Source organism: Indicator indicator (genome assembly GCF_027791375.1).
Source record: "Indicator indicator isolate 239-I01 chromosome Z unlocalized genomic scaffold, UM_Iind_1.1 iindZ_random_scaffold_45, whole genome shotgun sequence".
Classification (NCBI taxonomy): Eukaryota; Metazoa; Chordata; class Aves; order Piciformes; family Indicatoridae; genus Indicator; species Indicator indicator.
The window spans coordinates 757,332-768,186 of record NW_026539138.1 but is presented as its reverse complement, the minus strand read 5'-3'; the positions used below and the strand labels follow the sequence as shown (position 1 = coordinate 768,186).

General features: G+C 54.7%; 1 protein-coding gene across 1 annotated transcript; it reads left to right on the top strand.

Moving 5' to 3' along the window:
• Positions 1-3,725: 3,725 nt before the first annotated feature.
• Positions 3,726-9,800, top strand: ATOSB (atos homolog B). Its single transcript, XM_054398333.1, has 7 exons — positions 3,726-4,968; positions 6,470-6,528; positions 6,829-6,925; positions 7,400-7,558; positions 7,950-8,018; positions 8,479-8,684; positions 9,633-9,800. The coding sequence occupies exons 1-7, from the start codon at positions 3,865-3,867 to the stop codon at positions 9,784-9,786; spliced, it is 1,848 nt and encodes a 615-aa protein (XP_054254308.1). The 5' UTR covers positions 3,726-3,864; the 3' UTR covers positions 9,787-9,800.
• The last annotated feature ends 1,055 nt before the right edge of the window (positions 9,801-10,855 follow it).

Genomic DNA, 10,855 nt, shown 5'->3' with positions numbered 1-10,855 from the left:
TCCCAAGGCATACCTGGAGACATTTTTGGGGTAGGCTGAGGAATCCTAGCATGATGCTTCAAGTGACAGTGTCTGGGCTCGCAAAACATGGCGCAGCCACTTGTGCTAGGCATCTGCACTACTGGCCAGTACTGGCATCACCTGGTGGCTGTTGGTGAGGTCTTGGCTCAGAAGGATTTGTGGCATCAGCATGCCAGCCACCCATTCTCCTGAAAGGTAACTGCTGCTGAAGAGCAAAGGACTGTGACTGCAGAGGGATGTGGGAAGGAGAAAGGATGAAGGTGAAACTGCTTATTTGTTCTGGTATGGACACACTCAAGAAGTATCTGACTTTCTCCTGTCACACGATGCTGACCCTTGGTTGACTGTGCCACGCAAGTCATAGCACAAACGTCCCCCAGGGGTGGAGGAGGGAAGCAGCAACCTTCCAGGCAGGCAGAACACAGCATGTTACCCCTTGGAGGCTGCCATAGCTGTTGGCATTCACTTGCTTTTCTACCCGCCTTACTGCAGGCTCTGTGAGGGGGGGCATTAGGAGCTGATCTTTACAAAGAGCTTTTGTTGGGGTTTTGGACCAGAGGTTTGTTGTGCTGTAGTCTTGATTTGCCCTTTTGCCAGTGGTCCTTGCTGGTGTATCATACTGCTGTTCTAGCTGGTTGCTGGCATTGTGTTTCCCCAGCACTGCTGGCAGTGGCTTTTGGCCTGGCCAGCTCCCAGGGACTGGCCATGACTGCCTGTTAATTAAAAATCATAGCAGAAATGTCTTGAAATAACAGCCTGTTTCCTGGGGCAGGTGAGGTCAGGCAGCAGGCACAGCAAGTGACCTGCCGAAGCTCACTCTACTTGCAAGATGATGGGATGCAGAACTTGCCACACCAGGGTACCACAAGGGGGATGCACTTGAGTGTTTGATGCCTCTGAGCATTATTAATCTGTCTGTTGTTTCCAGCCTTCAGAGGAGTACTCACTGCTGGGTTGGGATGCCCAGCAGGACAGATGGTGGCTTCCCTCTGAATAGCTGGTGGAGGGAGGTGGGGAAGGCATGCTTCACAGAGATGGGTGGGCAGTGTTTCCTCCTTCACTTGGAGGTTACTAGTCCAGAAAATGTATTGGACTGCCCCTGCCACAAAGGGGCTGAGGGTGGGTGGAGGTGCCCAAGGGCTCCTGCCCACTCTGAAGGTGTTTCACCGTGAGCTGCTGCCCAAGCTGATTCTCCTCCTTGCCTTTTTCCAGACATCAAAGCTGCAGAGACAGTGGATTTTGACAGCAGGGGAGCTATGCTGCATCTGCAAATCTCCATTGTGCATCAGGGCCAGCTCTGAGCAGGTGAGTGCAGTGCACATGAGAGGACTGCTGTCTTTGTGCTGAAGGAAGCTGATGGGGGGGACCATCATAGTTCAGGGCTGTCAGCCTCCTAGTTTCTTCATTTCCTACCAGGGGTCTCTTATTGGGAGAAAATGATTGCAAGCTCTTCTACTTGTCTGTAGGGCCAGAAAGTGTCCTGTGCTTTAGGTGAGAGCGGCAGGAAGTGGACATGAGACAAGTGGCTAGCTGGCGGTCCAGAGGTTCTTGGTGACCTGCAATGCCTTGGAAAGCAGAGCATGAAATGGTTGCCAGAAAGAAACAGAGGTCTGTTCATATGCACAGAGTTTCATACGTGAAGGCATGCAAAAAGGATGTAAAATATAAGCCATCTATGAGAGTTCACAGCGTAGCTTAGAGCATTTGTGGTTTAAATGGAAACAGAAGTGACAACACTGCCTGAGATGTCTAAGGTGTTACATGGCCTTTGGATCTGGGAGGCTGGGAAAGGCCGAGCCTCAGTGCTGCCTTCTCTGCCTGTGTGACCCTGCAGGCAGGAATTGCCTTCCTGCCCTTCTCCTGAAAAGCATCTGAATCACTACATGCTGCTTCTGCTTTCTTTCCCCTCAGAGCCACTGTGGAAACTGAACAGCTGGAGCAGACAGCACAGAGGCTTGAAGGCAGACCGTGATGGTGGGAACCATTCCACGGCAGCCATGCCGCTTCTGGGGGGTGCCTGGCTGGCAGGTGTCTTCCGCTATTTGTGCCAACAACCGGACGCTGTGGGACAGGGAAGTTAATCCAGAGCAAAGCAAGGTTCTGCTGCAGAGGGGTGAGTCAGGGTGGCAGCCAGGATAGGCTGCGGAATGGTGGGTTGCAGAGAGCAGGTTGAGGCTGGCGTGGACTTCTGGTGGTTGTGTAGTCCAGCCCCTCTGCTCAGGCCGGGCCACCTAGAGCCACTGCCAAATGCCATGTCCAGATGGATTTTGATTATCTCCAAGGATAGAGACTCTGCAACATCTCTAGGTAATCCATTCCAGTGCTCAGTCACACTCATGGTAAAAAAGAGTTTCCTGATGTTCAGAGGGAATCTCCTTCTGTTTTGGGTTATGCCCATTGCCTCTGGTGCAGTCACTGAGCACCACGGGAAAAAGCCTGGCTCCGTCTGCTTTACAGTCTCCCTTCAGATATACATTATATACATTGATAAGATCCCTCCGAACCTCCTCTTCTCCAGGTTGAACAGTCATGGATCCCTCAGCCTTTGTAAAAGAGATGATCCAGTCTCCCACCATGGTAGTGGGTCTTAGCTGCACTCTCTCAGATGCCTCACCAGTGCTGAGCAGAAGGGAAGGATCAGCTCCCTTGACTTGCTGCAAATACTTTGCCTCATGCAGGCTAGGATGGTATTGTCCTGCTTTGTGGGAAGGGCTCATTGCTGGCTCCTGGTCAACTTGCTGTTCACCAGGACCCACAAGGGCCTTTTCTGCAATTCCTGCTCACTGCCCCTAAGCCTTTGCTCCACAAGAGCTGGCAGAACTACAGGTATAGGAAAAGTGCAGAACTTCCAAGCATCGGCACTTCCTTGGGCTTTGGAACTGAGTCTGCTGGTGACTTTTCCTATATCTCCTCATCTCTTTAAGCCATTTCAGTTTTTATCATGCCAGAAGGCGTGGCCAGGATTCTCATAGCTCTCAGTCTGGGCTAAAAATCAAAAGCAAGGCACCATGTGGCATGACCGTTGGGGCAGGCAGAAGTGGGTGGACGGTGCAGGAGCCTGTGGTGGGCTCTGCAGCCTCTGGTACTGCCCAACTGCTAATTGAGGTGGTGGAAGTCCTTAATTCAAGCTGGTAGAGTTAACTGTGATGTTGGGTCAGGTTCCTGTCCTGCCATGGGGCTGGTAGTGTAGTGCACCAGCCCTGCCTCATTCAGCACATGTGGTTGGAACAGGTCTTCTTGGTGAATGCTGGGAGATCCTGTTGCTGTTCTCCAGGGGGGTGATTACAGTCTTGAGCCCCTGAGACTGGTCTGACCTGCCTGGCTCCTGCACTCCGGAACAGTGCAGGCACATCAAGTCCCTGGCAGAGGGCAAGCCCCCTCTCCTGACTTGTCCAGACTTGTCCCTGGTAGTCTTCAGTGCAGCTGGAGACTGCTCTCCATGCCTGGGCTAGGAAGGACGTGCTGATCCTGCAGGTGGGTTACATGCTGCAGGGTTCTCTGGAGAGCCACGCCAGCCTGGTTCCTCTTCTTGTCCCTGGAGGAGGAGGTCTGAGTGGGGCTGTACAAGTTACTGCCACATACCCACAGGTCTCTTGTTGCCAAAAACCTGGTGGAGAACAGTGATCTCAGGCTGATCTCCATCATTCTGTTCTCTTTCCAGATGCTGTGCTGCAGTGCACTCTGTAGCAGAGGGCTCACCTGGACATCCTGAGTGAGGTGGGGTCCAGTTCTCTCCCCCTGCATCCTTGCACGCTAACCTGTGGCACTTTACAGCGCTCCTCCTGCTGCTGCATGGGCTACTCTGACTCCAGCTCTGCTTGGAGTCCAGGCAAGTGAGGCTCCATGCGGCACATCCATGCGGAGACGTCTCTGCCCCCAAGCACGGACCACAGCTTGCCCCAGCCCAGTGGAGAGGTGCCCTTGGAGCCTTCCTCGCAGCGCTGCACCCATCACAACATCCTTATGGGCTACAATGAGACAGAAATCAAGCGCCAGAAGGTTTACCAGGTCTCCATCTTCTCCCATCTCTCCAGCTCCTCTGAGAGCACGGAGCACCAGGCAAGCAGCCGGTCGGCCATCAAGAGGGGTTACCCCGAGCAGCGAACTCCAGAGGGGGTGCGAGATCCCAAACGAACTCACTGGGGTGGTGGGGGGGTGGATGGCAAGGATGATGGGGGCCCTGGCCAGGCTTCCCTGGAAGATGACGATACCTTTGAGGATGGTCTGCTAGTGGAGGAGCTATCCCTGTGTGGCTCTGCCCAGCACTTCTCCCACAGTGGGTTGCGGGTGGTGGAGCACCGGTGTGAAAGCAGCCCTAGCCACAGCCCCAAGGCCAGCAGAGAGAACAAGCTGCAGGATGCTGCCACCACCTCCTCCTCTTCCTTCTCCTTCTCCTCCTTTTCCTGGCCCCAGCACACTGCTTGCAATACTTTGCACACAAGAGACGGTTGCCACGTCTCATCAGAGGATCAGCCCACAGGCTATGGGGATAATGGTGAGCAGACAAGTGGCGGCAACTTGCCTCACCATGATTTGCACAGTATTGCACAAACAGCCTGGCTGGATTCTGGTGGGACAAAAGAGAAGCCAGGGAGCAGCCCAGCTCACGGCAGCGGGGCTACTAGAGAAGAGGAATGGCCAGTGACAGCCAATGGGTGCAAGGAGCCCCCAGCTCTGCAGACAGCACTCAGCCCTGAGCCCAGCAATCTGAGCTCCCTGGAGAAGACACCCTGTGGGAGCAGCCAGCTCAGTAGGAGCAACTGCCCTGTCAAAAGGAAGCTGCTGCCTGCTAGTGAGGTTGTGGCTGACTCCTGTTCTGAAGACGAGAGCCTGTCTCACCCAATAAAAAAGAAGAGAGCCCTGCTGTGCCATACAGTGCCAACAGCCTGCCGCAGCACTGATGCCAAGGGGGCCCCTTTCTGGAATCACCTGCTTCCCAAGGCCAAGGTGAGCATCACTTGTGGAGGCTGGGTTGGGGATTCCCAGAGCTTAGGGCTGTCCTCACGGGCAGTTTGGTCCATCATGGCACCATACCCTGACCCGAAACAGTGCTGCAGCACTGGTGTGAACAGGGCAACAGCTGACACTCAGGCCTGCAGCATGGTCTGTAGGTTGTCATCAGCTCTTGACGTCTTGTAGTCACTGAATCCTCTGTTTGCAACCAGCTCTTTAGCCTGGAAAGCCTTTCTCAGACAGGACACAATCCTCCCATGACAATGAGGGTTGGACATACGCTGTGGGACCACAGTCAGTGTCTGGCAGCTTCCCATTAAGCTAGAGTTGCCAACAGCCTTGCGAAGAGTGGCTGGCCTCTGCTTGCTTGATGAGGAGGAAGGCAGAGGTGTGGGATAGCATGAATCCCTGGGCATGACGTCCATCAGGGCAAGGGTTTGACAGCAGGGAGCAGGACTGTGTGTGCTCTGGACAGGAACTGGGAGCGCCAGTGCTGTGTGCAGAGATGCCACTGACTCTTCCACAGTTTTGGGGTGCCTGTGAGACATTCCCAGGGTATCACAAGATCTCAGAAATGGAGCAGTCTCTGGAGGTTTGCAGCCACCCTGGCAGTTCAGGAGCTGCCTGTGATTCTTCCCTGTTCACTTGCCCCTCCTGTCCAACTCCCTGCCTTCTCGATGTCCTGCCAGCTGAGGCTGCAGCAGGTTCATGCCAGTGCTGGCACACTCCTCTTTTTCTCTGGGGCATCCTGTGGTGCTGGAACTGATGGCAAAGCTACCCTAGGTAGCTCTATCCTTGCCTGCATGCCCTTTTTGGTGACTGTCCCCCAGCTCAGCTGCCCCCAGCACTGCCCTTGCAGGGTGAAGCTCTCCAGCAGCTTCCCTGTTTTTTCCTTCCCAATCATGCCAGCCAGCTCCATCATCCTTTTGTGTTGTGCTGCTCTTTGTGTGGCTTCCAGAAGGGAAAACCCCTGAAAAGGGGACATCTCTAAAAGGAAGCCACTCTATCTTTAACCCACCCACCTTACAGCTGTAGGAGCCTGGCTGTAGGCAGAGTTGGACAGCAAACCCGTCTGCCCAGCAGCATGACTGAGGATTTTGTATGAATCACCGTGGGACAGAACCTCTGCTAGGCAAGAGGGTGTTGGTGTGTGGCTCTCTCTGGGAGTGTCTTGTCACTGGGGCTGGTCCTGACACCTGCCTTGCAAGGTGGGAGTCAAGCACTGCACCATCAGCTTGAGTACCAGCACCCCCATTCCTAGCAGAGCCACTTTGGGGCTGGAGTGCTAGACAACCCTGCTAGACAGCCCAGCACTTGTGCTGCCCTGCTGGCCACTCCTGCAGAGACCACTGACAGCACCCCATGGATGGGAGCCTGTCTGATCTGCTGGAACTGCCGTGAGGCTGTGGGGAACAGCAAGGGGCAGTGGCACCTCCCAGGGTGCCAGTCCCCAGCTGCTGCTGTAACATGGTTCTCCGTTTTGTGTCCCCTCCAGAACTCTTCGAGTTGCACTGTGGTTGGGAGGAGGCTGAAGAGCGGGCTGCGCCTCAAATTGTGAGTGACCTTTCGGCCCTGTGGGATGCACATGGGGGCTCAGGATGTCCAGCCACCCTGCAGCCCTGTGGGAGGTTCAGGTTGAGTCTCATTCTCATCCCTGCCTCAGGCAATTCCCCTGTGGAAGGCCCCAAGGCTATGGAGTGATGGTACATTTCTTCCCCTGGGGAGTAGGAAAGTGGGTTCAACCTCCACCCAAGAAAGGGATGGGGGACCCAATCAGGTGACCACATCCCCAGGAACTCAGGCAGATGAGGACTACTCTTCAGTGCAACACCAATCTTCTCTACTCTCTCAAAGGCGCCATCTCCAGAGCTGCTTCAAGAGGGGCAGTAGGTCCTCCACAGTGCCCTGGGCCACCACCACAGTCAGCCATGCTCTGCTGGGCAATTTTGAGGTAACCTGCCTGGGAGGAAGGTGGGTACTGGGGAGTCCAGGCTGCGCTGGTGACAGGCATGACAGACTGTACCTGATGGGAGCTCTGGTATGGGGCTGTGCTGATTGTCCCCAGGGACCTAGTGTGCAGTGGCCATGTCACACAGCTACCACCCACCAGCAGGATGGCTCAGCCAGCAGATCTTTGGGTCATGCACCAGGATCCTGGACCTTGCTGAGATGGCTGCTGTGGGGCTGAGCCTAGGTGCTCTTGCTGCTTCTCTATGTTAAATGTCTGGTTTTAGCCCATCAGTTCAGATGAGTCCATCTCAGAGTGAGCAGTCAGGGCCCCTGCAGTATGTGGTCTCTGTGGTATGTGAGAACAATCAGTGTGGTTGCAGTGGAGATGGAAGTGAGGAAGTGATCTCACCTGCAGCTTTGAGGTGAGGGTTAGGACTAGTGTTTGAAGGTCCCTAACACTTCTCTCCTCTCTCAGGAGTCATTCCTGAAAGGGCGCTTTGCCCCGTCGGGGAGGATTGAGGGGTTCACAGCAGAGATTGGTGCCAGCGGCTCCTACTGCCCCCAGCATGTCACTCTGCCTGTTGACGTCACCTACTTTGACATCTCTGAACACAGCATGCCCTCACCTTTCCTGGTATGTGAAGGAGGGAGGTCCAGGACTGTGGGGGATCTGTCCTGGCACCACATATCCTGGAGACTGGCTCAAGCAACCACCTACCTGAGGAGACCATTGGCTGTGCTGGAAGCAGTATTTAACACCAAAAAAGCATGGAGGGAAAGAAGAGGGAACTCTTGCAGGCCTATAAACAGGCAGGCTGCTGCCCAGCCATCTTATGGCAGTTGCTTTGCTGATCACTTCTGTGTGGCTGCTTGTTCATCCCTCTGTCTGGAGAGGAACTGAGCTGGGGATCTTTTTGCTGCCTTATGCCAGGCATTCCTGGTGAGGGGGGTTCCTAGTCTGGTGCTGGATCCCAGCTGGGCTCTGTGGACTTTCTCACTCTCACATGCCATTTCTTTTGCTTCAGGGAGTGATTGACTTGGAGGCCTTGGGAAAGAAAGGTTACAGTGTCCCCAAAACTGGAACCATCCAAGTGGTGAGTTGTGTTCCTTGGCCTCCAGGAGCACCATGAGGTGGGGGCCAGGTGGGTTCTGGTTGCCCACTGGGATGGGGATATGCTCCATTACATTGTTTGGCAGGACAGCAGCCAGAAATCTCATGCAGAGGAGGTACACAGCTGCCAAGCCAGTACAGTGAAGGGGGAGTGTGGGGGCCCTCAGATCACTGGCAAGGGGATAAAATAATGGCAGATGCAGGGAATGAAGCTGGTGAGTGGGGGGAAAGGAGAGTATATTATGTGCAGTGAAGAATGCAATGCATTCCATGGATGGAATGCAGTGGGATAGGAGCAGAGGAGTGGAGGTGGGTGGAAAGGACTGGTGTGGGGCTTTCTGAATTCTTGGACCTGCTGGTCCTGTCTCCTCATGCCACAGCCCTGCCTTATGGATCCACTCCTGTGCCCATGCCAGTCTCATACCTTGCCCCTCTGCCCCCAGACCTTATTTAACCCCAACAAGACTGTGGTGAAGATGTTCTTGGTGACATATGATTTCCGGGACATGCCAGCCAACCACATGACATTCCTGCGCCATCGCATCTTCCTGGTGCCCGTTGGGGAGAAAGAAGGAGCCACTGTGGCTCCCAGCGACCCACCTGGCACTGACCTGCCCCGCAGGGTCCTCTGCTACCTGATGCACCTAAGGTAGGAAGGGAGAGACACCTGCCCCAGGATCTCCCCCAGGCTCCTCTCACAGAATTGTCAGGGTTGTAAGCAACCTCAGGGATCATCTAGTTCCAATCCCCCTGCCATGGGCAGGGACACTTTCCATTAGATGAGGTTGGCCAGAGCCACATCCAGCCTGGCCTTAAACATCCAGAGATGGGGCTTCCACTGGCTCCCCGGGCAACCTATTCCAGTGTCTAATCTAAATCCCCTCTCCTCTAGCTTGGATCCATTCCCCTTAGTCCTGCCACCACCCAATACCCTAAAAAGTCCCTCCCCAGCTTTCTTGTAGGCCCCCTGAAGATACTGGAAGGCCACAATAAGGTCTCCTCAGAGCCTTCTCTTCTCCAGACTGAACACCACCAACTCCCGCAGCTTGTCCTCATAGGAGAGGAGCTCCAGCCCTATGATCATCCTCCTGGCTCTTCTCTGGACATGTTCCAGCACATCCAGATCTTTCTTGTAATAGGGGTTCCAGAACTGGACACAGTACTCCAGGTAGAGTCTCACCAGAGTAGTGTAGAGGGGGAGAATCACCTCCCTTGACCTGCTGGCAACAATTTTCTTGATGTGATCCAGGATACCATTGGCTTTCTGGGCTCATATTGAGCTTCTCATCTACTAACACCCCCAAATCCTTTTCTTCAGGGCTGCTCTCAAGCCAGTCACTGCCCAGCCTATATCAGTGTCTGGGATTGCCCTGACCCAGGTGCAGGACCTTGTGGTTTGTCTTGTTGAACCTCTCCCATGTGTCCTTACCTCCCCCAAGCCTGCAGGCCAGAGCAGGTGGATCCTTTGGGGAGGTCAGAGCTCCCACCCTAAATGGCCAGGGGGCTGAAGTAGGCACTAGGTGTGTCACCCACTGAGGTCATCCTGCCCCTCTTTGGAAGCCTGAGGTCCCTCCAGCCTGCTCTGGTCTCTCTTCAGGTTTCACAGTTCCAAGTCGGGGAAGATCTACCTTCATGATGACATCCGCCTGCTCTTCTCCCGCAAGTCAATTGAGGTCGACTCGGGGATTCCTTATGAACTGAAATCCTTCACAGAGATGCCAAGGAACCCCTGCTACTCTCCCCGGGCCTGACCTTCTTCATCTCCCAGGGCTGCTAGGGAACCTCCAGCACAGCACTTGGGGAAGTGATGAGTAAAGAGCCAGCAAGCAAGCACTGACTTGAATGTTGCCCTCCCTGTGCACCCTGTCCCCCACAGCAGTATGGACACCTTGCCCATGGCCTTGCTGCAGGGCTAGGATCACCAAGGGGGCTTCCCCAGGGAGGGGCAGAGTCCAGGGAGCAGCCCTGGCACTCCAGTGACATGCCCAAGCCTTCTGTGAGTGCTGCTCCCAGCTTGGAGACTTGGCTGTAGCCAAGGTGGGGATCGAAGAGTTGGGCCAGGGGCTGCCCACCCTGGTCCACTCCAGGAACACAAAGTATAAAAGAGTCTGTATTTATTAGTATTTATTGTTACTGAGAGCGTAGAGGATTGGAGGTGCTGTGCTGTTCTTCCCCCAACCCTGTCAGTGCTGGATGAAGCCTCTGGCAGTGCAGGGCCACCCAGGTTGGGGCAGGGCCTTCTAGATTCTATGACTGCGAGGGTGACTGGGGATGGGGACACATCCCTGGGGGAAGAGGGGGTGGCCTACCTCTCACCCAGAGTGACTCAAAGCTTGGCTAGAGTGCAGCTCCCAAAAGCCCCAGGAGAGGCAGAGACTTGCTAGGCACCTGCTCTGTGGGGCCAGCACTACTTCAGGCAGCTTAGGAAGGCCTGGGTTTCTCCTGAAACCTCTGTAAGGGAAGACAAACACAGAGGAGTCTGTCACTGGCAGGGAAGTGACCATTGCCATGGGTCCAGGGGCTGAGAGAGAGGGGATGGGGATCTGGGGCCCTCTTCAGGAGTATGGGGACAGGCCTCCTGCCAGGAGTTTCTAGAGTCCATGTGTGCTGTGAATCTGAAAGCAGGAGGAGACTGCAAAGGAAAAAAAATCACTTGCACAGTCTGTGTGGGGTGAATAACAACCATGAGGCAGAAGAGAAGGAGCAGAGGACATTCAAACAGGAGTCACACTGGACCTTCACCAAAGAGTTTGGGGATGACTTGGAGCTTTGGAAACAAAGGCCTCAGCCTGTAGTGGGTTCAGAGACATGAAAGAGGCA

Bases quoted from the DNA above. Each gene is read 5' to 3' on its own strand.
- ATOSB (XM_054398333.1), top strand. From the start codon at position 3,865: ATGCGGCACATCCATGCGGAGACGTCTCTGCCCCCAAGCACGGACCAC. The intron at 4,969-6,469 runs GTGAGCATCACT...TGTCCCCTCCAG, and splicing joins ACCTGCTTCCCAAGGCCAAG to AACTCTTCGAGTTGCACTGT. The intron at 8,019-8,478 runs GTGAGTTGTGTT...CTCTGCCCCCAG, and splicing joins AAACTGGAACCATCCAAGTG to ACCTTATTTAACCCCAACAA.